The sequence below is a fragment of the Aspergillus niger genome, assembly GCF_000002855.4.
Source record: "Aspergillus niger supercontig An11".
In the NCBI taxonomy this organism is placed as follows: domain Eukaryota; kingdom Fungi; phylum Ascomycota; class Eurotiomycetes; order Eurotiales; family Aspergillaceae; genus Aspergillus; species Aspergillus niger.
In genome coordinates this window covers 2,652,863-2,680,008 of record NT_166526.1, presented here as the reverse complement: position 1 = coordinate 2,680,008, position 27,146 = coordinate 2,652,863, and the positions used below count along the sequence as shown (strand labels likewise).

The 27,146-nt window shown below is 50.5% G+C and overlaps 9 protein-coding genes across 9 annotated transcripts; 4 read left to right on the top strand and 5 right to left on the bottom strand.

Annotated features, from left to right (window-relative positions):
• Window positions 1-663: 663 nt before the first annotated feature.
• Window positions 664-2,155, top strand: An11g11130 (uncharacterized protein; the record flags this gene model as incomplete). The annotated part of the gene is made up of 8 exons (XM_059750592.1): window positions 664-675; window positions 717-755; window positions 834-928; window positions 984-1,083; window positions 1,142-1,323; window positions 1,371-1,429; window positions 1,469-1,555; window positions 1,614-2,155. 8 exons carry the CDS (start codon window positions 664-666, stop codon window positions 2,153-2,155), a joined length of 1,116 nt encoding a protein of 371 aa, XP_059601713.1.
• Window positions 2,156-3,669: 1,514 nt separating this feature from the next.
• An11g11120 (uncharacterized protein) lies at window positions 3,670-5,298 on the top strand (the record flags this gene model as incomplete). The annotated part of the gene is made up of 6 exons (XM_001395032.3): window positions 3,670-3,755; window positions 3,849-3,925; window positions 4,009-4,048; window positions 4,108-4,177; window positions 4,239-4,298; window positions 4,363-5,298. The coding sequence occupies 6 exons, from the start codon at window positions 3,670-3,672 to the stop codon at window positions 5,296-5,298; spliced, it is 1,269 nt and encodes a 422-aa protein (XP_001395069.1).
• A 756-nt stretch (window positions 5,299-6,054) lies between these two features.
• An11g11110 (uncharacterized protein) lies at window positions 6,055-9,951 on the bottom strand (the record flags this gene model as incomplete). The annotated part of the gene is made up of 6 exons (XM_059750591.1): window positions 6,055-6,228; window positions 6,301-8,679; window positions 8,735-8,876; window positions 8,936-9,059; window positions 9,119-9,630; window positions 9,716-9,951. The coding sequence occupies 6 exons, from the start codon at window positions 9,949-9,951 to the stop codon at window positions 6,055-6,057; spliced, it is 3,567 nt and encodes a 1,188-aa protein (XP_059601712.1).
• Window positions 9,952-10,811: 860 nt separating this feature from the next.
• Window positions 10,812-12,507, top strand: An11g11100 (uncharacterized protein; the record flags this gene model as incomplete). Its single annotated transcript, XM_001395030.3, has 4 exons — window positions 10,812-11,082; window positions 11,183-11,642; window positions 11,709-11,769; window positions 11,824-12,507. 4 exons carry the CDS (start codon window positions 10,812-10,814, stop codon window positions 12,505-12,507), a joined length of 1,476 nt encoding a protein of 491 aa, XP_001395067.1.
• Window positions 12,508-12,756: 249 nt separating this feature from the next.
• On the bottom strand, window positions 12,757-13,847 carry An11g11090 (uncharacterized protein; the record flags this gene model as incomplete). The annotated part of the gene is made up of 2 exons (XM_001395029.3): window positions 12,757-12,796; window positions 12,943-13,847. The coding sequence occupies 2 exons, from the start codon at window positions 13,845-13,847 to the stop codon at window positions 12,757-12,759; spliced, it is 945 nt and encodes a 314-aa protein (XP_001395066.3).
• A 231-nt stretch (window positions 13,848-14,078) lies between these two features.
• Window positions 14,079-17,436, top strand: An11g11080 (uncharacterized protein; the record flags this gene model as incomplete). The annotated part of the gene is made up of 6 exons (XM_001395028.3): window positions 14,079-14,125; window positions 14,400-14,573; window positions 14,707-14,869; window positions 14,940-15,008; window positions 15,090-16,361; window positions 16,441-17,436. The coding sequence occupies 6 exons, from the start codon at window positions 14,079-14,081 to the stop codon at window positions 17,434-17,436; spliced, it is 2,721 nt and encodes a 906-aa protein (XP_001395065.3).
• Window positions 17,437-18,726: 1,290 nt separating this feature from the next.
• An11g11070 (uncharacterized protein) lies at window positions 18,727-20,675 on the bottom strand (the record flags this gene model as incomplete). Its single annotated transcript, XM_059750589.1, has 3 exons — window positions 18,727-20,142; window positions 20,250-20,371; window positions 20,561-20,675. The coding sequence occupies 3 exons, from the start codon at window positions 20,673-20,675 to the stop codon at window positions 18,727-18,729; spliced, it is 1,653 nt and encodes a 550-aa protein (XP_059601711.1).
• A 1,518-nt stretch (window positions 20,676-22,193) lies between these two features.
• Window positions 22,194-23,438, bottom strand: An11g11060 (uncharacterized protein; the record flags this gene model as incomplete). Its single annotated transcript, XM_059750588.1, has 6 exons — window positions 22,194-22,253; window positions 22,372-22,781; window positions 22,852-22,914; window positions 22,981-23,055; window positions 23,278-23,319; window positions 23,393-23,438. The coding sequence occupies 6 exons, from the start codon at window positions 23,436-23,438 to the stop codon at window positions 22,194-22,196; spliced, it is 696 nt and encodes a 231-aa protein (XP_059601710.1).
• A 603-nt stretch (window positions 23,439-24,041) lies between these two features.
• Window positions 24,042-26,577, bottom strand: An11g11050 (uncharacterized protein; the record flags this gene model as incomplete). Its single annotated transcript, XM_059750587.1, has 4 exons — window positions 24,042-25,412; window positions 25,466-25,585; window positions 25,641-26,358; window positions 26,546-26,577. The coding sequence occupies 4 exons, from the start codon at window positions 26,575-26,577 to the stop codon at window positions 24,042-24,044; spliced, it is 2,241 nt and encodes a 746-aa protein (XP_059601709.1).
• Window positions 26,578-27,146: the final 569 nt, after the last annotated feature.

Sequence of the window (27,146 nt, the reverse complement as noted above, 5' to 3'; positions counted from 1 at the left end):
TTTCGCTAACTAAACTAGTACTTACTGCTAGTAGAGCGCGCGTCTGCAAACGCGTGTCGCTTATAGCAGATTTAGGTACATGGTATATGAGATATTACTATCCAGGATAGACCTACCTGGGATGCAATGGGAGCCGTGGGTAGATTTCTCGGTAGTCGTTTACAAGGTCACTTCTTCGCATCACTGGACACTCCATATTTACTACATAGATAGGTGCTGCGGGAAGCCGTCAGGTAAGTACTGGTATCCCAGTTACTCCGTGCACGTGGTGTAATACTAGACCACGGAGGGTGCTCCGTGGTAGTCCCCCGGTAATTGTGTTACACAGTGACTCCTCTTCCATTTTCTCTTCTATCAGGTAGGAAGGCAGCTAGTAACACGGCAAACCCTGGCACACCGGTTCCTCTTAACTTGGCTCAGGAGACTTTCCACGCTTCTTACTACTGCCAGTAAGACTACGGACAATTTCAAGTGATCTCTGTCCCCTCTGTATGGCTTGAGTCGCTAAATGCTCAGCCCTGTGGATCCAGGTTTTGCTTGGTTCCCACCTTGCCTCTTCCACTATCTATAACCCCCGAGCTAGCTAGGGACCTACTACTAGTATCATGACCCATCAGGCCAAACGACGACGGGTTGGAACTCAGCCAAATGCCACTGTAGGCAATGGCATCGAGTGTCTGGACGGCTCATACTCACCAGCATCGAAATTCGATCAGGATGCCTGGAATGGATTCTGTGAGCTGGAATCGGAACCTGTATGACTCTACGACCAATATTTTTTTTTCTTTTGCTTTCCACTGTGTTGAGCGTCGCGATTGATGGTCTCTCTACAGGCTCTTTTCAATGTGATGCTCCGGGATTTCGGAGTAAAGGGGGTCAAAATTCAAGAAGTCGTGTCGCTTGACGAGGAGATGATGACATTTTTGAAGTAAGTGCCATACCACAGTTGCTTCATTGTTTACCAAGCGCTTATACACCCACAGTAAACCCATATATGGTCTGATCTTTCTGTTCCGTTGGCGCGAGGATGATTCAGATAAGCAAGAACCAAGCTGCCCGGAGGGCCTCTGGTTTGCTAACCAGGTCGGCTTCCCTGTCTATAGATCTAGCCCTGGAGCTTGTCACTGACATTGGTAACCAGACAGCCAGCAATGCTTGCGCTAGTGTGGCGCTTCTGAACATCGTCAACAACATTAAAGGTATCGACCTTGGGGAGAATCTACGGAGTTTCAAAGACTTTACCATGCCGTTCACACCCGCACTGAGGGGAGATGCAATAAGTAACTTCGAGTTTGTCAAAAGGATACATAATTCATTCGCGAGGTAATTGCTTCGTTCAGTGGGCAAGCACTTGATTAATCTGGCAGCAGGAAAATGGACATGCTTAGCTCAGACTACCAGCTTAAAGCTGAGGCTACATCCAAGCGAAGTCGCCCAGTCAAGAACAAGCCTGCAGATAATAAAGCAGATGCAAGTTTTCATTTCATTGCTTTCGTCCCTGCCTTGGGTAAAGTTTGGAAGTTCGACGGCTTAGAACGTCAACCTCAGGCGCTTGGTGAGTCAGTCAATGATATTACGGTAAGTATCTGTCGCTGACTGGACCGGATCCGTAGGCTCTTGCGCATCAGACGAAGATTGGCTGAGCCTGGTAAAGCCTGATATTCGTACCAGAATGGAGGCATATGAAGAAGATCAAATAGAGTTCTCCATTCTGAGTGTTGCTAGAGATCCGCTCCCTGAGCTTGTCGATCAATTAGCTACCAACGTAAAGAGCCTAGAGATTATTCAAGAGCGCTTGAGCTCGATTCACGAGAGCTCAATTGACCTTGAATCGACTCTGGCGGATTCAGTAAGCGAAAATACCATCCTGGGGCCGGACGAAAGCTATACGTTGACAAGGGAATCCATTGACCAAGTGACTGTCCATAAAACTCAAGAGAGAGAATACCAGACATGCTCAGTGGAAGAACTTATTCATCACCGGCAGAGGCTGGGTCATGCTCAGCAGGACCTACGAGCAGCAATCCGAGAAGAGCAACAGTCTCAGCAGGTGGATGAGGACTATGCGGAAGGACGAAGATATGATTATGGCCCGGCCATTCGAACGTGGTTACGTTTTCTAGCACGAAAAAGGCTGATAGAGGACTTGTTGTGAAAACTCCATCAAAATGATCGTGTCGTTTTCGTTTGCCTTGTCGCCATTCTCCAGCGAGGGGGTTCGAAAGGGGGTGGGGAGAGAATAATGTTTGTCTGTTGTACGTAGAGCGTGCACTAGGAGCACTTCACCGGGAATGACCACATTAGCGTTGAATGGGCACAACATAGCATTTCTCGACAGACGATGGTTGCTGTCCGGTGACTCTTATTACTCGGTCATCGAAACCATGGAGGCTGTGGGAGATGTCATGATATGAGGTAAAACATAGAAAGCGGATGGAAAGCCCATATGGACGGACAACTTGGGCTTGGTATATTGCAGATAGATAAGACGCGAGGATGGATTTAGCTTAGAGCATGCAGTAGGAATCAAGTGTAAGTATCATGTGTTTAGTGAGCGCGTAATGAACGAATGGAAAAGATCAAAGTAGTACTAGTAGTTTACTACTAACCGCCCAAGTGTACGGAGTACTGTTAACTTAGTAAGTAGTGAAGTCCAAGGATGGCCGGGCAAGGAGCCTCGTGATGTGCCGATTGGACGGCAGCTCATTGTCGGTCTTTTTTCTCCCTGCCTCCGCCGCCTCTCCTCCTACAGTAGTACTACTTAGGTTTCCATCTACTAGGTTGGGCCTTTCCCCTTGCCTCTGCCATGAAGAGAGAAAAGCGCCTCGGACATGCACAAATAATACTATGATTGATCATTCCCTCCGGGCCTGTGGTAACAAAATACCGAACTAATGTCCGCAGCCTTCCATCTTCTCAGCAGGATGTGCAATTACTACTACTGAGAATACGTACGGAGTAGTAAATACTAAGTTTAGCTGAGCGGCCTTTAACAGTACTACTTCCTTCACCCTGTCCATCCCCCCCTTTTTTCCTTTATGCTTCTTCGCGTCCCCTTTATCTACATGAATCAGTGGGTAACCCCCCACCCCGAATGATTCAGGAGTACGGGCAAGACCCAACTCCTGCCAGTGCCAGTGCCAGTGCCAGTGCCAGTGCCAGTGCCATTGTCATTGACACTTTATCATCTGCAGGCTGGCCTGCATGACTACTAGTATTGTCTTGATCTCTTCTTTATCTTACTCGCTTTTGCTTTCTTAGTCAATCCGTCTTGGTCTCTCCTCTCCCAACCAATTGCGTGTGTCGGTGACAGTGACGTAGAAAGACCGAGAGGGACGTCACCGCCTGGAAGTCAGTGCACGCGCCCGCCGCATTAATTATTCTTCTTATTATCGTTTCCCCAGCACTTTTCGGCACTTTTTGCCTTGCTGTTGCTGCTGTCTCTGGCTGGTCCTCATCTACTTGCTTATTCCCGTGCTTGTGCTCGCCGTGCAAGCCTCTTTCTATCAGTTAAGTCCTGTGATCGTCTGGGTGTCTGCCCGGTGCACACCGCAGATCTCGCTCCGACACTCACCATCGACCCTTTTCGCCACAAGCGACGCAAAGAACATCAACTCCCTTTTGCCTGTCAGATTCGCTATACTATCACCAGACGCATAGAGTGCCATCATGTCTTCCACTTCAGCCCAAGAAATCCCTGAGAAGGCACCTGATGATTCTTCCAAGCTGAAGACTTTCTTGTCCATCCTCCGCAAGTACGTGGGACTTTGACATGGGCTACACCGTTACTCACTGCCCGGTACCTCTCACCGGTAGTTTGTGCTGATAGGTCTGGGTGGTCTTGCCAGGTTCGTCGGAGTGGCCGACATCGCGTCTGTTCGTTTCTCGTTGCCAGCGCATCTTCTAGAACCCACGCCAAATCTGGGTAAGCTGTCTCCTGTGCTATCTATCGCACATGAATCATCTCCCATCAGCGGACTGCTAATATAGATTTGCTTGCCCAATCAGAATATTGGAATTACCTAGACAGACCGGAGGCCTTCGCAAGGTCAGCAAGATAGCCTATTCATAATTAGGGCTTGGTGTTCTCTGACATGGTTGTCACAGCATTGGTCAATCGGAAGATCCGCTGGGACGCACGCTGGAGGTTCTGAGATTCTGGTTTACCAAGGACTTGGTATAATGCCCCCAATCAGTCTGCATTGTCAATCAGTGGCAGTTCATTGACCAGATCGCAGAAATACATCAAAGGCAAACCATGCAAGCCGTACAATTCTACATTGGGGGAATTTTTCAGAGTAGGTTTGAGGCGGAGACCTTGTGGCGTAAGTTGATGGTATATTCTGACTTGCCTGGAACTAGTGCACCTGGGAAGTAGATCAGACGCTCCCAGAAGTCTCGCCGACTCCAAAAGCTTTCTCCAACGCAAAGGACAGCAGCACAGATCCCGTCAAGATTTGCTACTTAACTGAACAAACATCTCACCACCCTCCGGTTTCTGCCTTTTTTATAGACTGCCCGGATACAGGGGTCTCTGCGCGTGGTTTTGACCAGATCAGTGCCAAGTTCACAGGCACCAGCATCCGGGTCGCTCCTGGCCAGCACAACCTGGGAATCTTCGTCAACTTGAAAAACAGAGATAATGAGGAATACCACTTGACCCATCCTGCAGCACACCTTGGTGGTCTCCTCAGAGGCGCTTTGGCGATCTCTGTCTCAGACACTTGTTACATTACTTGCGCCAAGACGCGCATCAAAGTCATTTTACAGTACTTGGAGGAGGGCTGGATTGGTCGAGCGCAGAATAAGGTTGAGGGTGTGATCTTTCGATACGATCCGGATAAGGACGTCACCACGAGAATCAAAGATGTACCCGAAGGCGATGTTCTTGCCCGGATCAGCGGTTCTTGGCATGGGCAAGTTTTCTACACGTTGGCCGGTACAAACGAACCTCGGCTTTTGATCGATGTCACACCCCTCTTCCCAGTCGCGAAGACGCTGCCTCCGGAAGAGAGTCAACTATCCAACGAATCCCGCAAATTTTGGTCTTCGGTTACCGAAGCTATCGTCGACAAAAAGTACGGCCAGGCTACCAAGCTCAAACAAGACATCGAAGAGCGACAACGGCAAAAGGCCGCAGAGCGTCAGAACAAGAACGAAACGTGGCAGCCTCGTTTCTTCACCGGCGCTGTCACGCCTTTGGGAAGACCTGAGCTAACAGATGAAGGGCTGAAGGTACTCGATGGGCTACGCAGCGGTGATTATAGGTTGGACGAGAGTCTTACAAAGGGTGCATAGAGGCGTTATTTCTATAGGTCCAATTGTATATGGACGCGATCACTTGAATCTGGCGTATGCGAAGAAACTGTTTTGGCGACATATAGTTAGAGGTTTTCGTTTGTTCGGTCTTCTTAAACTTCTTTTGGTTGCCTCGGGATTACACTTTTGTCTGCTGTGCCTATAGGAAGAAGCATTTGATGATTCTAGATCTCTTTTATCCAGTGGCGGGGCCAATCCGTTAATACAAGCTATCGTAAAAAACGTCCTACAACTGCTAGGATAGAATAATGGCTGCTCTGGGGGACTTTTCTTTTCTTGGCCTGCTATTCCACCCAACATGCGGCCTACCAGGATATCCCGGACACGATTGGCATTTCTTTTCTACTCCTTTCTAACGATTTTGGCCGTCGCTAACTTACAATAAATGCCTGGTACGCAGAGATGATGACCCCAGCAGATACAGTATGTCGATAATTGTGTGACCGTTGTGAAGTCCCACAGAATATAGGAGTTATAGAAATCTGGGAAGCTCCTCTGTATTAATTCATTGGGACTAGCAGCCCATCAAGCCATATAGTTAGTTCCTTACACATACTGAGCATGAAATAAACAAAGGAAGAGAGGGTAAAGAAAGACAAAACAGGAATTCCTGCACATCATCCATCCGTAGTTCCTTCGCAAGCACCCGACCTCAAACGCCGCTGGACCCCAAACGATGCGCCGATGTAGTGACCAAAATCCCAAGTTACCATGAGGAAGCATAATTTCATCAGCCTAGGCGTTTGCAGTGACAACTTTGTTGAATCCCGCAGTTATTGTCTTCGTTATTTCTTCATTCTTGTGAGGAAGAAGAGACAATGCATAAGCAACATCATTCCATTGCCGCTCGGTCTCACATCTGGGGAGTCGAGCAGCCAGTTTCTCAGCTAATTGCCGGGCGTGTTTCTCCTGTGGGTGCAAAAGAGGTCAGCACATGAAGACAAGGGTTATTACATGTGAGATGTCCCATCGGTGACTTACCTTTTCGACGAAGCCGATCAGGAATTTAACGATACGTCTCAGTGATGCCTCCTCGAGATTACGTTCAGCACTAAGAAGGCTGAACATATCAACAAAGTGGTTGTAAACTGCGTTGTCTTTGCCGGCCAACTCAGTGAAAAACATGCGGGCAAGGTCAGCAATACGCTTGTCTTCATCTTCGAGGCACTTAGCCATCTCGCCGAGCTGCCCTTTGACCTTGACCTGACCAGCTAAAATAAGGAATGTGAGCGTCATGAGACAAGTGCGCTTGACCGAAGCTTCGTCATCGTTCAGTCGACGATACAAGAAGTCAGTATTTTCATCGATCAGATGGTTAAAACAGACTGCCATGTCTCCTAAAGCAATTACGGCGTTACTGCGGACCGTTGGATCTTCAGAACGCTCCATGATGGTTATCAATAGTGGCAGGTTTTTCTCGCAATAGTCTGCCGAGACACACATCAACTTGGCCATGCACAAAGTTGCCGCCGCCTGAAGATTGCGGTCAGCATAGATGTTGCTATTTGCGCAAATTTCTGTAACCAACGGTCCAAAATTGGATAAGAGCGAATTCTCGCCGTATAGCAATTCCCGTTCTCGAATATGTGCCATGGCATCCTGGAAGTCATCTTCAGTAGTCCCACCGATGAGGTCAAGCTCGTCATCTTCGGCATTGTCGTTCTTTTGGTTCGAGGCATTGGTTGTTTTATTCTTCTCCTGTTCTGCTTTGCGGCGTTTAAAGTCAAGTTCACACAATTCAAGATGAACAATTTGCTTAATGGCAATATGACCGACAACAAAGAGCAGTTGAGATAACGAAGTAGACGATGTTTCTTGTTTTGCTCCCTGTCCATCCGTTGGAGCCGTTTCAGGTCGTTGCTCTTCTCCGTCATCTGAGACTTTAGAAGGGGATCGCTGGATTTGTAGTTGAAAAACGAATCTGGTTTTCCGTTTGAGTATGTCAGAGCACAAGACATCTGGATGCTTTGACAGGGCGTAGATAGCACCAATAGCTTGTTCCGCTACACCGTACCACTCTTTGCTGTCAGATATCGTTTCGACTATAGCCCCGAGCTTCGTCAAAACCGCGTGATCATTGCCCAGTTTTGGGATGCCAACGTCCTTGGACTTTGCTTGGCGGCCTGGCACCATTCGTCGCAATGCAATGCATGTATACTTTGCAAGCACGAGGTCAGATCTACCCAGGCTTCCAAGGCCGATGCGCAACATTGTCTCGATTTCTTTGATGACGACCTCGGGATCCGCCAAAGCAAGCATACCCAGGACGATTATAGCTCCTCGACGCTGCGTCCTTGATATCTCTTTCTTTTGCACACCATAGACCTGCCAGAGCTTTGCAATAACTGCATCCGAAATGTGGCCGGCCCTCATCATAGTACTCAATAATTGCTCAAGACACGTCAGTTCAGCGGGTGTTGACCCGAAGGTGAGACTGATCATGTTTCGCGCGATATAATTTGCAGCGTCATTAGGACTAAACGAGTCTGGCGCCTCGAAGAAAAGACCTTTATAGCAGTCGATCAAGTGTGTCTGAACTCCCTTTCCTTCGTCACTATTACCTTTCGTCCAGATCAGCCGCAGCATCCGCCGGATCCCGCTACGGGAGGTCTCGACCTTGTAGGCATCGAGCACGACAAAAAAGTCCATGGCCTCAATGGCCTCACTCTTGTTCCTCGACGATAATAGCTGAGCAACTAAACCAGATGAGGACTGGAGGACTTCGATAAACCGGATGGCTTCATTGTAATATTTTCTGGTCAGCTGTAGCCGTGCTAGCAGCTCGGAAGTAGCCGCTTGTTCAGCAGCCTTTTTAATGGCCGTGGCTTTCTCTTCCTCGCTCAACCCCGAAGCTTTAGATGGGGAGTCCTCCGGCAATTGAGTGGCATCATCCAATAACGCACTGTCAACATGCGATGCATCTGCCCCATCAAAGCCAGGTGTCTCGGGAGGTCGCAACGCATTCAATTCGGCATCCACCGTGTCAAGTCTAGCTGACCATTCCTTGTGCGAGAGTTGCCCACCGTGCATAACACTGAAAGGATGGGTTGATACCAGCTTTGCCAGCAATCTTATCGCGTTCCGTCGCACATTACTGCTCTTGTCTTCTAAGCTCCTTGCTGCTAGCTCTGCCACAGCCTGTCGTCGCTTGGGGAATTTCTGTTCCAAGTCACAAATCCTCATGTAAACCTGAATAGCTCTGCACCGGCAATAAGGGTTGATATCAAGAAAGCGCTCTTCAAGCACGTCGAAAAATGCGTTTATCTGCGTTTTGTAGTTGTCACTCCGCTCCTCTTGCCGGCTTAAGTCGGCGATGAGATTACCGCAGACTTCGATTACCGCACAACGAAGGGTGTATGACTATAAAGTATTAGTTACTCAGTAACTGGTGCGATGAGGGAGTGTGCATAATTACCTCGCTGTCCAGCTGCTTGGCCAAAAGAGTCATTTGCTTGATGATAAGTCGTGGGGCCAGCTCTGAGAGTTTCACAATAAACGCCGACACCGACTTAGGACCGCGTGTATCATTAGAGTTGAATTCTTTGTTTCCGAGCTCCCTAACAAACGTCAGCCGGAAATGTTCCCGTGGACATACGAGGTACGGTATACTACGTACTTCAGTATTTCATCCGAGAGCTGAGGATAATCATATTGTTCTGCCAAGATATGCAAGAACTCCGCCATGGGTTCTGAGAGGTGCTCAAAATATGTCAAGCTCTGTACAATGGAGGTCTGGGCGCCTATCCGGTAAGTTAGTTACTGGGTTCCTACCTCAGTGAGCTGACCCAGAGCAACTTACCGAATGCATGGCCGTGGTGCTTAACTGCGATGCAAAGGACCTTAAATGCATGCATCCGAATGCTCATACTCTTAACGCGCTGTTCGCTTTCGAGAATAAGGTAAATTGAGCGGGTGAACAGATTGATGAACGTATCACGGTCAGATGTCGTCAGGAATATTCTGCTGAGCTTAAGCTTCATCACCTTGCACATCGTCTCCATCGAGATCTGAATCTGCGCGGTCCAGTCCCAGTTTCCATCTTTGGCGTTCGCTTTAGATCTAGCTGATTTTCCTGCGCCCCTGCGGGCGGGTACAGGCTCTGCGGGCTTTTCTGCTGCTTTGACCTCTACGGCACTGAGAGCCCACTGCAGAAGGAACCCATACATCTCCAAGAGCTGTTTGTGATGCTGTATGCCATCCTGCTCATCGGATTCAAGCTCTCCATGAATTATGTCCGCCTCGACCGATAAGCCGGAAACAATTAAATCAAGAAGCTTGCTGAGGGATCTAGTGGGGGAAAACGAGCAATACCTGCGCAAGTCAAAAGTTTAGAAACAAGTTTGTAACAATGGACTTTTTCTGAGGACGAGAGGACATATCAGGGGGCAGGGCGCACTTCAACAAGAATTGCAGCGAATCGAACGAAGACGATCGTGCCAGTCCTTCTGGGTTTTCCGCGACCGCATCAACTATGGGATTCAATACATTGTCGATTAGAGCACTAGACAGTTGATCGGGATCGGTTTCACAGTCGAGCAGCTCCGGATCAGCATCCGGAGTAGGGACAGAGGCCGGGTCACTCAGATAGTGTTTCAGCGACTCGTTTATGTCGAATTGAATTCGGTCCTCCATGATCGGCCACTGCGAGGGTTATCCCCGAAGGGCATATAGCTTGATTGTAAGCGACGAGATCGAGAGACGTTGCGAAAGCAATGTATGTGTAGGTAGCAAGCCGGGAAGGAGAGGGGGGAGGATTGGATTTGGGGGGGGGTCGCAGGTTGGAGGGGAAGGAGAGCCGCAGGGAAGAAATGACGGGCGGCGGGCTTCTGGATTTGTTTGTATCTTTCCCTTTCGGTAGGCGGTTGTGAGGCGGCGGGGACTGAGGGTTGCGTACCAGTAAATTATGTCACACGCTTCAGCCCTCGATAATTACAGACTCTCACGCCGCTATCCCGTATTGTAGCAGGTCATGAGCAATACAAATTACAGCAATACAGCCAATGCATGCTGCAAACGGCTACCAGTACACCAGCAACATGTATTGTGATAGGTGTGCTTTAGACCCTTCCGCTTTGTAATTGTTCTGTCAATACCTGTAATGCTAAATTGCAATTATCATGCATGTAACTACAAACGAGTAAACAAACAAGCGGCGGATTTGCATGCTGTTTGGAGCATCTTTGGATCGTTGCTGGAAAACAGTGGGAGCGACGACCGGCTTCTCCCAATATAACGCTACAACAGCACTGGGGCTTCTCCTCATATCTATCCACACGTGTGTGTGCGCGTGCGCGACTTGATCTAGCAACACCGCCCTGCACTCATTCGCATATTTCCATATCCTCACGCCTTCCTTTCCCACCTGAATCACGATAACGTTATCAGTCTTATTGCACCTGACTATCGTGTTGCCAGGCCCTGCTGATCGAGCTATCTCTGATTGATTCCCCCCTGCTAGTCTGTAACAGCCCTTTTAAGCGGTCTCCATTGCGATGTCCGCTCTTCATGCAGCTCCTACGGATACCTTCGGCATACAGCAACCTGTCACTGCGACCCAAGGCCCTAAATATGTCAGAGAGGACAGTGCAGCCACAGATAGTGATGGATCGATAGAGCAAATTCGAGAAGAGGTCGAGTATGAGGAGGACGACGCTCAAGACAAAGAAGAAATTGATGAATCAGTGAAAGAAGACATGAGAAAACTCGAGGACACATTTCCCGGCATATCTGATAGATTTCGGCTGTTGAATAGAATCGGAGAAGGTATAGTGCAGCCGATCAACTTGGCCTTGGCCGTATCCTTTCACATATTAGCTGCTTCTGCTAGCACCGACGGACTGACCGGCTGGCCATGGGTTTACAGGTACCTTTTCCACGGTGTACAAAGCAGAGGACCTCTTATACGACCACTATGAAAACGACTGGGACACCTTCCAAGGCAACCATACGGACAGTTGGACGGACCAACCTTCTAAGAGACGCCGGGTGGAAGGTGACAACGGCCGCTCGATTTCCGTTAAACGAAGGAAGCCACGGTTCGTTGCATTGAAAAAGATCTATGTGACCAGTAGTCCCCATCGCATTCAAAATGAACTTGAACTGCTACATGATCTTCGGGGTTGCCGATCAGTATGTCCGTTAATCACGGCTTTCCGCTATCAGGATCAAGTCGTGGCCGTTCTACCCTTCTTTCCACACACCGACTTTCGCATTCAGTATCGCACATTCCTGGTTGCTGATATGCGACATTATTTCCGGTCTCTATTCACTGCACTGCACTCGGTCCATAAACATAACATTCTCCATCGCGATATCAAACCAACGTAAGCACTGCACGCTAATCACCATGTCTTCGACACATGTCGGATGCTAACTTATAGCTTTGGCAGTAATTTTCTCTATAATCCTGATCTTCGGGAAGGCGTGTTAGTCGATTTTGGACTTGCGGAAGTGAGTAGATCTGCTAGTCATACGAGGCGACATCTTACTGACTTGCGGTCATAGCGTGAGGGTTCTGAGTACACAGGTACCTGCCTGTGCGCAAATGCAGCTTACATACGCCGTAGTAGATATAACCACAGTTATCACAACACTCATTGTTCTCCGACGACATTGTCAGCTGGCTATCCCAAGAACGACTCACGACCATCAAGGCGCGCTAATCGAGCAGGAACGCGTGGGTTTCGTGCACCTGAAGTCCTCTTCAAGTGCACTTCTCAGACAACCAAAATAGATATGTGGTCTGCCGGCGTCGTTCTCTTGACCCTACTTGGACGCCGCTTTCCTTTCTTTAACTCGGCTGATGATGTTGACGCTATGATTGAGATGGCGAGTATCTTCGGCACCCGACGCATGAAAGCTGCAGCAGCCATGCATGGGCAGATATTCGAAACAAACATCCCTACCATCGGTGAAAAGGGGTATAGCTGGGAGAAACTTGTAAAATGGGCCAGCTGTGTTGAAGAGCTAACTGAAAGTGAGAAACAGGCCACTCGATTGTTGGCTGGCCTCATGGAGCTGGATCCCTACAAGCGTCTGAGTGCCAAGGAAGCCCTACAACATGAGTTTTTCACTGACCCTATAGATCATGATGTGGAGTGGGGAGGGGACCCCGATGATAGTGCAGACACTGGGGAAGAAGATGAGGATAAAGATGACGGAGAAGCGGACGAAGTAGCAATGATATAGAGCTTCCGAGCCAATGTATGATAATGACTCCTGGTTTGATTATAAACAAAGCAATTGCTATTCTACTATTGGCGATCGCTTGATTGATGAACATCTCCATGATATGGGTCCTTGGGTTCAGGCGACGAATTCCCTAGCTGTACAACTACTACTACTGAGCGAGGGATTAAGGAGAGATATGGAGACTGAAGGACTAATTATTCGGCTGCATTGGAGGAAGAGGGGCACCCAACCTCTGAGTCTAATAATTTAGAGTTTGCGGCTTTCGCCAACAGCCGCATTATGATATCTATAGAGGTGTTGTATATAGTTCAGAAGATCAATGCTCGGCGAGCTGGCACAGGTTCTTCTCAGCCAGCCTCGCCGAAATCAACATGCCCTGTTTGTTCGGCATGCTGTGTAGCACCTCTCTCTCCGACGAATGTCCCTCCACACGTATTGCAACGAAGACGAAACCCAGCTGTGTCAGTGTAGTAATGCCTAGATTGCAGGACTTGGCAGAGTTCCTGCGACTTCTCAAGGACCAATGGATCTGCAGCGTCGAAGACTTTGGTATCAAAGTCAGGAGGCACATCTGAGTGAGTATAAGGCGGGCTGGAAGGCGACAACGCGATTGTATCGTAGTGGATTCCTGAATAAACCACGATACACCGCATCGGGGCGCCTTCGTTGAAGCGATCGATGCGAAGGGTCTGCACGTCTATGGAGCATATTTCAATATCGAAATGCTTGCTGAGGATGCTCAGCTCGATTCCACCACCCCATGAGTCCTCATTCTGAATCCAGCGGCAGTATTCGTCCGGCTTTTTCTCCAATACCGCCTCGGTATAGATGTCTGGGTGCGCTTGAATTGTTTGCGCAACAACGGATCGTAGTTCGGTCATGGCATCTACTCCTCCCATAGTTGCACTACTCACTGCACGAAAGAGACAAGAGTTGTCATCGGGCATGATTCGGAGAACAAAGGTTCCGCTATGGTCGGGCGAAGGGACCTCCGGCGGATCATCAGGAGAACCCTTCTTCGGTGTGCTGCTTACAGCTGGCGCTTTCAACAAAAGATTTGCTGCTTGAGGTTCACTTTTGATCGGGGACTGGGCTGAGTTCTCATGCTGTGTGACGATAAGTTGTTCCCCGTTTAGGGTGATATCTAGATCTGCTAGTTTCTGATTCGAAGGAAGCCCGCCCAGCACCAATGGCTTGATATTTGGATATCCATATTTTACATCGTACGCCGTCAGCCCCGTTTTCTCCGTGATCTGATGCCGGAGGTCGTCGACAGTTGCATCTGCATCCAGCGTGACGGTGGATTGTCCCGCCGGACCGCGAATCCGGATCCTCATTCTTCGTTGTGACGTAGTATCGGGAACGCTGGCGGGCTGATAGATTGGTAAAGAAGTATATAGTTCTGGAGGGTGTACGAAGGATACTCAGACTCCAGTAGGCTGTTTCAAGAGTAGTTGCCGCAGTCGGGGATCGATAAAGTCTGGGGGAAGACAAGATTGACCAGCAATCGAACCCAACGCACCTGAACAATCGGGGAAGGGTTAATCTCCGCCGCAGGAGGGGAGATAATGCCTGACCGCGGCGGAGGCGGGAAAGGTGGCGGTGCAGCCTGGAAGTAAGTGTGTATGTAATGAAACACCGACGCCTCTTACGGTATGTAATGTTACGTGTATCGTCACGGTCTCTTGCAGCTACCTGATGAGTCAGCATAGTTGCTGCGCGAATCTCGTCCTTGTGCGCTTTTGCGCTCATTGTACTCCTGTTCGCACCCCAGATCAGCTCCCGCTGTCGATGTGCTCTACTAACGGGATATCTTGAAATCGAGACTGACGAGTGGGTTTGGGCCCTGATCTGCGTGCCGTTTCCTGCGTGGCCGCGGCCGTCTACAGTATGGAACCGGAGCCGTCGCAAGCGCAACCTCAACCTGCTCCTGAGGAACCGGTCAAGTCGATCGAGAACGATGGCCAGACCGATAGTCAGGCCCCCACTGATGGGATCACAGATGAACAATGGAGGTCAATGATGAATGTGGTTTTGGCTATCTATGAATTCAGAGAAGAGGAGTAAGTTCTCCAATCCCCTTGTCCTGCGGGTTGGACCCGGAGGAGACTCGCGGCGCTGGGTCGCATTCTGTCCGAGGCTGGATCTTGTCCCCTCAGTTGAGACTGACAATCCCTTCTTTCCCACGTATTGCAGTGGCCATGATCCATCAAGATTATTCCAGCGAAGCGTCAACAAACGCAATGTTCCCGATTATTATGATATTATCAAGGAGCCCATGGCTCTAAGCATTCTCAAACAAAAGATCAATAAGCGCGAGTATAAAAGCTTCTCGGAATTCGTGCGCGACTGTGCCCTAGTATGTTGCATCTCTCTTGCCCTGTCGCCAACCGGGTTCATAATTAGCTTACGTTAATCCTGTTCGCTAGATCCCTCACAATGCGCAAACCTACAACCGCCCCAAATCCCAAGCGTACGAAGATGCGCTCGTGATAAAGGTCTGTAGAAACTCGGGCTCTACCTTCGGTTATCGATGCGTTCCTGTTCGGTTTCGCTGACTGCAAATTTGAAAACAAAAGGATGTCTTCATTGCAGAGTTTCGAAAACTGGTTGATCAAGGGATCATCACTGCGGAAGAGGCTGAACTTCCCGATCTTGGAGAAATTCCCGAAGCCGATCCCCTTCCCGAGGAAGAGGAAGAGGAGGATGAGGATGAGGAAGACGAAGAGGATGAGGAAGATTCGGATGATGAGAGCCGACGGAAGAAGAAAAGGGGCCCTCGCCCGGGTGGTAAACGTGACGGTGGCAAAGATGATGGTCAAAAGTCGAATGATCCCGAGCTGAGGAAGAAACGTGGCCGACCACCGCGTGTTGACACTCCGATGGAGGCCAGAATCAAAGCTGTTCTAAAGGGTATTCGGAAGCTGAAAGGGCCCGGTAGCCAACTCAAGGTGCGACATTTCGAGCGATTGCCCGACAAGGCTACCTACCCGGACTATTACATGGAAATCAGAGAACCCATTGCTATCGACATCATCAAGCGGAAGTCAAAGCGGAAGAAGTACAATTCGGTGGACCATTTCATGAGGGACATGGACCTCATGTTCAACAACGCAAAGGCCTACAACCAGCCAGAGAGTCAGATCTATAAGGACGCGGTTGACTTGCAATTAGAAGCACGGAAACTGGCTGAGCACGAGAAGAAGAAGCCAGACAGTGAGTACTTGATGGAGGATGGACGCTTGCCCCTACCGGATGGCATCCTGCACAAGAGCGAGCTGTGGAAGGTTGGCGACTGGGTACATATTCAGAACCCGAATGACGTTACAAAACCCATTGTCGCCCAGATCTACCGCACATGGCAGGATTCTGAGGGTGAGAAATGGATCAACGCTTGTTGGTACTATCGCCCGGAGCAAACTGTCCATCACTTCGAGAAGCATTTCTACCCCAATGAAGTGGTCAAAACTGGTCAGTATCGCGATCACCGGGTGGAAGAGATTGTGGATCGTTGCTTCGTGATGTTCTTCACTCGCTACAATCGTGGTCGACCTCGAGGTCTTCCTCCCGATAAAGATGTCTACGTCTGCGAGGCTCGGTACAATGAGGAGAAGCATAAATTGAACAAGATCAAAACGTGGGCGAGTTGTCTCCCTGATGAAGTCAGGGAGAAGGACTACGAGATGGATCTGTTTGATGCCCCCCGAAGGATCAAAAAGATCCCCAGCCCAATCAAGCATTTGCTGAAGAGCGATGCAAAGGAAACCGACGACCTGCCCAAGCCGACGTGGGGAGCCGACAATGCACCTCCTGTCGTCGGTGCAGTTCATCGCCGTCCTCGAGATGAGAACGTAAACTTCCCCATGCTCCCTTCCCCCTCTTCTCTACTGCTGGTGATTGGCACCACTGACAGGACCTACGCTTTACCAGGAATCCCCTCCCCCAGAACCGACCCCGTCACCACCTCCGTCCCTGCCACCACCGACTTTGCCCCCAGCTCCACCTCGACAGCCATCGATCCCTCAGTCGTCTGGACGGCCCAGTATAGACAATCAAAGCACCGGCGCGACGGCTGGAACTGCGGCGGCGGTCCGATCCCCAGCTGCACCTATTCCTCCGGCCCAGAGCTCACCGGCACCAGTTCCTCCGGTAAATTTCCATCAACCCCAGATTCCCCCTACCCAGGCTTATCAGCCTGCCTTGCAGAAGCGTGCCAGCGCGTTTGTCCCTCAAACACCTCACCCGGCTACCTACCAAGCGTCGGCCCTGTCTCATCCATACACGGCCGCTCAACAAACACCATATAATCTATATTCTAGCGGCCGGTTGCCGGTTCCTCCCATGGGAATGTACAATCCCAACGCTCCTCGTCCGATCGAAGTCTTCCATTTGAGCGATTCCGCGAATGCTGCCATTCCGGCAGACATACGTGAACAGTTTCACTGTGATGACCAGGGTCGCGTGCTATTCTTCTCGAGCCCGCCGCTTGATATAGTCCCATCTGTTCAGCAAAAGCTAGGCCATTCACTTAAATATCTGGCTGCCAAAGAGGAGCGAAGAAAGTTGGTGGAGGCCAAGAAGCGCAAGGAGAATGATGAACTGGCCGAGCGCGAAGCAGGTGCTAAGCGACAGCGAGCTGACGATGAGACAACTCTCGCCGCTCGGGTGGACGCTCTGACAACCAGGGCCGTGGAGAATTTGACGTCCCAGATCACGCAGGGCACAAGTCAGCTCTATGAAATCCTTTATCAGGACCAGGCGGGAAGTATTCGGCAAACAGATACCAAAGCTCACGAACGAAGGCTTCTTGCCGACCACATGTCCCAGCAGGAAACTGCGCGGATATTGGCAAACTCGCAGCCGCCGAGCTACATCAGCCTCAGAGGTAACGCCATGTATTTGAGCGACATTGGACCTAAAGCTTGATTTTATGCGACGGAACTGTCTCGGATCGGCTACGGCTCAATTTTCTCAAATGCTCATGTGAGACAAAAATTGCCTTCTGGATTGCCGCGAGCTAGGTAGGATGAGGGTACAACCACGAAACTTGACTCGAACGGTTGGCGATGTCGTCGTCCTCGTCCTCGATAAGCCCTTGTTACCCGACCAAATTCAATCGTAGAAGATTTTATTCATCAGGCCCATGTTCTCATGTATAGTAGTAGGTTAAATGCAGTCGATGTCTCTTTAGGAAGGTCATTCCGTTATAACTTAGTATTCATGTCTCAGATGTTCTTTCCCTTAGTAAATGATACATGCACCTGTCAGGATGCAATAGCATAGTGCCAGATTGCAATAGTCTACGAGGTGCAGACATAGCTATGTTCTACTTCCGGAGAATTGGTCTTTCGCAACCTGATCTACAACAACTGCATGTCCAAACCCAGTTCCAACAGGGACGCACACATCGTTGACTCATAAATTAGATACAAACAACAAAATCATCAGCAATGGATGGGGCAGGGAGAGGGGTGGGAGGGGGGATCAAGGAAGACTGAGTAAGATATAGGGGGAGAAAGATGTACCCGTAGTCCCCCAAAGTTTGGAAAAGCGAAATAAGGTCCACAAGGTCAATCAAACAATGCGGCCGCTGTTCTTCCGGTAGAGTACAGTGAGAACCATCCGGGGTTAAGGGGAGAGGGTGAGGATTATCCCTGAAGTGTGAGACGAATGCAGATTGAAGGGGGAGGATGATATGTCACAACTAGTAGATAGTTATAGTAGGTAGACCATCAACAGAAGATTTCCTTCTTCTCCCCCTTCCAGAATAAGTTCCCCAAATCGGTCTAAGAGCCCGCAAAATGCAAAAGACACACGATTAATGAGAAAGAGAAAAGAGGGCTGTTGTATAACTCCTGGAGATCGCTGAACCGTTCTATGCAAAATGCCCTCCAATAGCGCCGAAGCCTAGAGCACTCGGTATATCCTTTTGGTGATGACGATGACTTATGGACATTATCATGGACTGGTACCAACCTGTGGTGCTTTTTTTTTTGATTCCCTTTATTTTGTTTTCCCCTTGCCCTTTTTGTTAACATATGCTTTTGGTTTTTCGTTCCTCGCCCTGATTTTGATATCCCGTGTAACTTTTAACAAAATCCTTCCTGCAACCAATTCTCTTGCATGTCTCATCTATTAAGGTTTCCCTCATTCATTGTATGCATGCAGTAGCAAATGGCAGAGTATTCGGTCTAGACTTGTACTCCCAAGCTACAGTTATGGCTGGAATCCAGAATTGCTCGTTGGTGTTGACGCGTCGTCGTCGTTAGAATCAGCCTTGTGCGGACTCCAAGAAGTGCTGTTTCGCTTATTGTTCTCCTCTTCTTCCATGGAGAAGACCAAGTCGCCCTGTTCCTCGTCAATCTTGCTAGTGCTGACTGGCGACGAAACTGTCCGGTCAAGGCGGCTGCTGGCACCCACAGATGACGAATGACGAGCCGAGCCAGGGTGCAGAGAGACGCTGCTTAGCTGCTGCGAAATCATAGACATCGATGACTGACGAGAGGGACTCGAGATAAAGGGCGAGACATCGCCGGAGATCTGCCGGCTACCAATTGGGCCTAAGCTGGGGCTAGTTCCCAAGTTGAGAGAAGATTCGCGAAGGGGCGATCCGATGTGAGTGAGGGAGGTGCCGTGGGCATCTTCCTCTTTCCTCTGCCGCTGCTTGGCAAACAGAGCGCCGAATCGAGATGGGCTGGAGGCGAGGGGCGATCCAACTTTCGAGAAACTCGTCCCACTCATGCCCAGTCCACTAAGGTCGCGATGGCTCGAACTGAGCTCATGATCGGTGCGCGACAAACGCCGGAGTCGCTCTTGTGGTGTCAGAACGTCGTCATGCAGATTCGTCGGCAGGTAATCTTCCTCCATTGGGAAATTGCTCTCATCCCAATCATCCAGCGCAGTAGGCCGAGGAACGCTAGCAGAGAGCACTCGTGATTTTATGGGCCGCTGGGAGTGTAGGAACCGTGGTCCAATGCTATCGTCTAGAAGACCAGGCGGTGATGAACCGATGAAAGAGGAAGATGGTTTTCTCATGTCAGGGCCGTAAGCTGCATCCCGGAGATTGCGGAGCGCATCTGACGGCGCAGCGCCCATCCGCTGCGCTGGCGGAGACAACTCCAGTCCGAATTTGGAGGGTACGGAGGCCGCAACCGGGCCATAACGAGCGGCGTGCGAGATCCCTTGGCTATCGAATGATGCAGGAAGTGGAGCATCAAGTGCAGTTAAATGACGATGGCTCGGCGACATGGGGAAGCGCAGATCGTCAACCGGTGAGCCGTACTTCGAGCCAGTATCCGAGACCAAGCCAGTATCAATGGTGGGGATGGCATCGTAAGGGGGTTGCTGCGTGGGCTGGGGCTGCTGCTGCTGCTGTTGCGCATGCAGGGCAGCGTATTCATCTTGGGGTGGCATCTGAGAGCCATACCGGGGATCATGGCCATTCATCCGTTGTTGGGAAAGAACCGAGTTCGTCAGCGCGGAGTCCTGGTTGACGTAGGCCTGCGGGTTGACACGCCCGCCCAGATTCAGATGGCTTCCTCCCATTGCCATTCCTGGACTGGGACGATTGACTCGGCGGCCATCGGGTAGAATATGCGCCAGTGCACACTTCGCTCCAAATTTGCAATTTCCCTATAATTGTCCCCAGAATGTGGTCAGCTCCATGTAGTCCCATCAAGATCGATCGAGCATGCTCGGCGCATGGAACGAAACGGTTCACGATATCACCAACTCCCTACCTTTGTGAAGTATTTGCAGGGCGCATAATCGATCGCAGCATCGGTAGAATGGAGGAAGGGGCATGCAGGCCCGGCCTGGCAAGCTCCTTGACGGAAGAATTTGCAAGGCACATGCTTGGTGTCTGCGCGACAGTTGCCTTCAAGTCAGCATCCAGCTCTCATGGTTAAAGGAGTGAGGAGCCATGGGACGAGCGTGGGAGAGACCGTCTGGGGTGCAGAGGAATCGACCAGGCTCGCTTGCCAGTGCGAAGCGGCGGTGTTTGGGGGGGAGGGCGGTGCGCAGAGAACGAGAAAGATAGGAAAGAACATACTGCTCTGGTTAGGAGGACTGCGGGCAGCCATGTCGAAGCCCGAGACGTTGCGGGAATGGCCGTTCTGGAGAGCCTGTGGGCCGGAGGGGACCGGGAGAGGAGCGCGGCTTTTCATCTCACCCGATACACGGGGTGGAGGACGAGCAGCGTGCGAGGACGAGGAGGAAGATGAAGAAGAAGGAAGGGGTTGGGGAGGTGGAGGAGGATTGCGAGAAGCCGACAGCTGCATCGCCAGAAAGAGCAGCAGCAGCAGTAGCAGCGAACAGTTTAGCGGCGTGGTTCGGCGGCGGCAGGAGACGGCGGGCGGCGACGAGCACAAAAATCCGGAGGGGTTTATCGGTGGAACGGGGGGGCGAGATTTCCACGGCTGGTTTTTGCTGGTGGGGATGAGGAGGAGAAGATCACCGAGAGTAGGGGAAGAGAGTACTAAATCACCCTACTTTGGCGGTGTGGTCGCAAGTGAATTAATTAGTTAGTACAATTTTGAAGGTTTGTTGCACTTCTTCAGAGTGTGAACAATTCGGAGGGACGATGTTGCTACTCAATCTCTCTCAGTCTTCGCCTCCATCTCCGACCGGCTGGGAATGCTTACACCTCTAGTTGCCCGATTGCCTCCAAACTTTGGAGATATTTTTATGTCAGGCAGAATCCCGCAATCGATCAGCTCTTCGAGATCCCTTGTGTTTTGTTCGTTTCCCCCCTGAACCAAATGAGATATTGACTTTTCAAGTGAATGAATAACTTCCTGAGGAAGAGGGCGGCAAATTCTTCTTCTAAAAGGGAGGAGAGAGATCTCGATTGATGGATGGATGGTGACCGAGACAATTGCAACTACTTCTACTCTATCTTGAATTACTGATCATTTTTCCCTCTCCCCACTTACTTTTCCCTTTCCCCCCCTCTTTCTCTTTCGTTCAAGGCGCACCCTCATTCTTCCTTCCACCAAACGCACCCCCCTCCCCTCCTCCCCTCCTCTACGATCTTCATACATCTCCATACAGTACAATTCGATATCAATTGCTGGACACTCGTGCTGGCTACAATGGAAGATTACGTTTATCGCCAACATCACGCCTTAAGTCTCTTGGTGCCGTAAACGCAGGGCCCTGGCGCATGACGGTCTCCCGATGCAGAAAGGCAAACCGGCGTCAAAAGCCTCCCTGGTGGCGTCAGATCGAGTCTGCAACAGCTCCTGACTGTGTCGCATGCTTCTTTCTTCCCCTCAGTTGACAGCCCCATGCTTCACTGTTCCTTGTTGAATCATGAAGATCATCCAATTATTCGTTCGGATGACACCTGTCGGATTGTTCATCTGATCGTCCACCCCATCTTGCGGCCCTAGCTTTCTGCCTCAGCAGCTTCCGGCCTAGGCTGCTTAGCTCTCCTCGGGTTCTGGTCGTCAAATCACGCTCTCCTGATCCCGCGCAGGGCGGAGCGGCCGCCGATCAGCCAGATATCTACTCGCTATCGGATCGTCCCCACACTCTCACGTTGTAGCTGGTGGCACAACATCTGCATCTTTCCCATGTACCATGTACTATGTACTGTCTCCTCCGTAATTTTCTCATAATCCCGATTGAGTAAAGATATTTCCATTAGAATATATCACGGGCCATACAGCGTATGTATAGTATCAATGGCAATAGGAGATTTCAGGATCGTGGACCAGTGTTTGCTTGTGACCAGTAGACCTCTAGCTCACATTTCATCATCATTTGGGGAAAGGGCCTTCCAATCCCAGATTCTCCTTCATCTCGACATCGTCAGCATCCCTCACTCATCAATACGGACTAGTGGTTGTTATGTCTTACCCATAATTCTTCCCGGTCCATGTTGTCGGGCACAACTTCCGTACACATCCGCCATAGATCGCGACAAATCCGACCGCGCACATTGGCTTGATTCTGCCAATGTTTCCAGTCTCTTTGAGCATCCAGCTTCACCCGCACGGGCACAGTCCCTGCATCACTCCCTCGCGCCTCCACCAGGCGTGCATGGATTGCCTCAAGTTCTTGCTCAAGCTGACCGACATCCCGTCGAAGTTCGGAGACCAAGGGTCTTGCACAGATGGTTGCTAGCTCCGCTCGCGTCTTTTTCTCTGCAGCTTCGAGACCGGTTACTTGCTCCTGCAATTTCTCAGCTTGCTCATGCAAAGCGGTAATGATCTCGGGCGTCACTTCGTCGGACCTCTCCTGTAGGGCGTGGTATACTATCTGTTTCCCTGATGTATCGCGAATCAACTTTTTCGTCTCATTGCATATTTATTCCTCTACTGCTGGTGGTTTGCTTACCAGCAGCCCGTCCTTCGATTAGTTTATTCTGGTGTAGTTCTCGTAGAGCTTTCACAGCGTGTGCTATTGTATATATATAGCTTCAGTATCAAGTCACACAAAAATCTCGCCTAAATAAGAGCAACTCACCTTTTGTAATCTTATTGTGTAAATTCATCGAAATCTCGGTAGCCTGCTGTAAATCAGCCACGAAAAGACCCTTCCCTACCTTCCAACATCACCCTTAACTTCGGGATGGAAACCCACCGAGTAAGGACGACTGTCTCATTGACAACCCACATCATATTAGCTAAATGAACAACACCCACCAACTTGTTTAAGTGAATAAAAGCGATCTCTACTTCTGTTTTCCTATACAGCGAGACCGGTCAACAATTGCAAGACGCCCCAGAGTAAGCAGGATAGTAAATGGTAGGTTAAGCTCACGAAGATAATCAAGCACCAATGCAGGACCATCAGGAGCAGTAGCTTTTCCAAGTTCACGTTGTTAGCTGTGCATAAGCCAGCTCGACTGTAGTCCCAGAGATTGTGGGTTGCTCACCTCCAGCACCCAGCTGCTTCTCATTCTTCGCTTTTCTCTGGGCCATGGAGAGGTCGGATTGCGTTGCTCGGATTCTTACGAGCAAGATTGAGGAGGGAAGGTGGAGAGAATAGATCATGATATCAGATGTGGGATCCAGCGAGTTTTAGGTCCGCTGTATGCTTGGAGCATCACGTGGGCCACAGGACAGGGTTCTCATTTGAAAAGGGAAGGCGATGGATTAAATATTATTTAGACAAATTTGATGCTTTCAGGCAGGCTAAACACGCGAGCTGAAATGGAGGTGCCAAAAGAGAAGGACAGACAAAGGCCTCGTCATGCTGTAAGATACTTGGTCCTACGCCGTTGCATGTAGATCATGATACCGAAATGAAACATCACATCAAAAAGCAGACTCGAAGAAAAAGAAGAATGAGAACAACAGGGTGAACGACATATGCAATCCTTAGATGGCCCAAGACACGGGAAGAAAACACTGTGTGTCTTCTCGTCTACTAGCCATCTGATTTTCCAACACTCCAAAAACCATCTACATTAGATCCTGTACGCAAGGAAGGGAAGAAAGAATCAAAAACCACTCGTCCACTATTTTTCCTTTCAAATATGGCACAGATGAAGAAAGACCAAAAGTAAGAGATCTTCAAGGGTATCACATGACGATCTGCGCATAGTTAGCTTGATGATAGCGTCCTTCAAGGAGGTTACATACGCAATCGTTGTCTTTCTGGACTGTCGGAACACCCATCTCCTCAAATGTCTTGGGGCCCTTGCCTGGCAAGTTACCATGCTGTTTAGCGGATGCAGGTTTTTGGCTAGATGTGCTTGAAGCCGTAGAGGGAGGCTTGGGAGTCGAACTTGAGGGAGGAGGCTTAGGTGTGGAAGCAGACGAAGACGAGGGCCGGGGGGTCGCTGCAGCACCAGGCGGCGGCATGGATTCAGTCCGCGGGGGATACGCGGTGGAAGGCGAGGCTGGCGGCCTAGGAGAGCCCGTCGGTCCACCCTGGGAATGGGGGGAAGCAGGACCCCGCACAGGTCTCCTGTCTGGCGGAGGCATGTTGTCCAGTCGCTGAGGACGTCTGCGAGCATCGGGATGAGGATTCTCGAGGGGTGCTGAGTAGCCAATATCGAGCTTAGGTGCCGCCGACGCTGGGCTTGTCGGGCTAGTCGTTGAAGGCGTACTGGGGCCTGGTGAGCGGTATCCCATGGCGCTAGGCCCGTACGATGCAGCGCGGTTGTTGTTCGGCGCGTTCGACCGAATGTTTGGGTTGATTCCAAAGGCAGAACTTGGCCGGGGGTCCGCACCCATAGGATATCCCGGCGGATACACAGGTCGAGCACGAGATCCCGGTCTGTCAGGATAGGGAGCAGGCGCGGCGGGTGGGTTATCTGACAGAGTCATTCTGGAGGGATCAGGCATTTCGAGATTCTCCTGAGGCGGCTTTAACGGGGGCCCTCGCGGGCCATTGCCATAGCGAGTCGACTTGATCCGGGCAATCGCAACCTGTTCGTGATCCTTCCTCGATAGGGTCTTGGAGCGCGAGATACTATCGATCCGGCCGGTCGCGTCTTTGTTTCCATTTGCTGCAGCCTTGGCATACCAGCTCCTGGCTTCTTTGATATCCACCGGAACGAAGATACCGACTTCGTAGAAATATCCCAAGGCGAATTCAGCGGTGGGGAATCCACTTTGGGCTGCACGTTGAGCATACATAAACGCCAATTCATCGTTCTTTTCGAAGACCCCCTCATGGCCGCAGAGGAACCATTTGCTGATAGCCATCTCCGCTTCGGGCTCGCCTTGGCGTGCAGCCAGCGCGTTGTAGTGCAAGGACAATGCAGGGTTAAAGTCACAGCTAAGTTGGCATAGTTCATAAGCCGCACCCATCTTGACTTGGGCCTTAGCGAACCCATGGTAAGCGGCCTTCTCGATGTTGACGCGAGCAGCATTCAGATCCAGCGGCAAGAACTGCTCTGGAACGTTTACCTGCGGCAGCTCTCGTGCCAAAAGCATACCGTAAACCTGCACAACATGTCAAAATCATGGTCACAAGAGAGTTAAGTAAGCGGACGCACGTAAGCTCCCTGAGGCGCATTTTCGTCGCAGGATTGCGCAGCAAGGCTGATATAGTTGAGACCCATTTGATAGTCTTGGCGTTGTCCATGCTGTCCAAGAAGGATCATCATTCCCAGGCGCTATTGATCAAAGCATCAGCATTCGCTGGGACGCGATAATGGGGAGGGGCCATACATAGAATGAAGCCGAGTCTGCGAGCGCAACTCCCTTCTCGTAATGTTTGATAGCCTTCTCTGGCTCTCCCGAACTCTCAAACTGCATGCCGATACGATACTCGGCTCTGGCGTAGCCCTTCTCCGCAGCTCTCGAATAGGCACGGAAAGCTTCCTTCTTGTCCACGCGGTATCCGAACTTGCCAAACTCCAGCCACATTCCCTTGATGAACTCTGCCTTGGGATGATATTGCTCCGCGAGGAAGTTGACGATATTCATCGCATCGAGTTTCAACTGCCGCTCGGCCGGAGGGGTCTGAGGGCGTGGGGGCTGGATCAACGACAGACGAGCTTCATTTTGCATGGCAACTTCCACATAGGCGAGCGCATCCTGCGCCCAGGCTAACTGCATATCAGGATCATTTGACGACAGCACGGCCATGCGGGCCCTCTCCAAGTTTACCTCCCTCTGCTCATCGGTCGGGGGAACGTTAGGTGGGGGATTGCGCAGGACTGGGAATGGCGAAAAGTTGGGGGCGTCCATAGTGTCGTGGACAGCGGCTTGCTCAAAACGAGCGGAATCGTAGGCGGCGGTTGGAGAAGCCTGTCCCTGAGCGACCGCAGAAGTAGTTCGTTCAGGGTAACGCGAACGATCATACTGGCTGTGGTGGGGGTTTCGGGCCTCGTGTTCGAGGTGCGCGATATTATCTTGCATGTTCTCCGGGACTTCTGGCATGACCCTAATGGAAGGAGGATTTCTCGATTAGCAACACGCCAACCTAGGGACTCTGTACAAAGCCAGGAAAAGACAGGGTTTTCTATTTGGGGGCGGAGGGGGGGGGGGGGGGTGGTGGTGTTTTCCCCTTTTTGTCCTGAAGTTTGTTCTTTTTCCTTATGACTGCTGTCATCCGAGGGGAGGTTTCGCACCTTTGAGGAGAGGGGGATATGACCTCCGGCATGTAGAAATCATCCTGCCCCCCTGGATACCAGGTAGCACCCAGCCGTGGCTGACCGTGACCTTGGGGTGGCCTATTCATCGTCGGCGAGATTCTCCGTTTATTGGACGGTATTGCTTTTTTCACCCGTGTTAGTTTTGTTTCCACCTTACCCCTGCTGAAATTGGCAAAGGAAAATAAATTGTCACTCGTCTCGGACTGGGCGCCAGTCAATAGCGTGTTTGGCACTTTGGCTGGGCTCAGCGGTTCATCGGAACCTCTCTCGAGAAAAAAGTAGAGCCGGCGTGGGGTCTGCCGAGTAGTGGTGGAAGACTAGTAAGTAGTTCTCCGAGAAGGGGGAGGGGAGAAGGGGGGGCGCAGTCCAACTAGTAACTACTGTTACTGAACTGACTTGGATTAGATATAACGGAACACGGAGGAAGAAGAGGGCGCGCGCAAGGGCTTCTTCACATCTAACTAAGCACTCTAGCAGGAGAAAAGAGATAGACAGAGACAGAGAGTGTGTGTAATATATCCATTTTCGTCTGGAAGTGGACACTAACAGCCTAGTTATTTCCCTGGTACTAATTTAG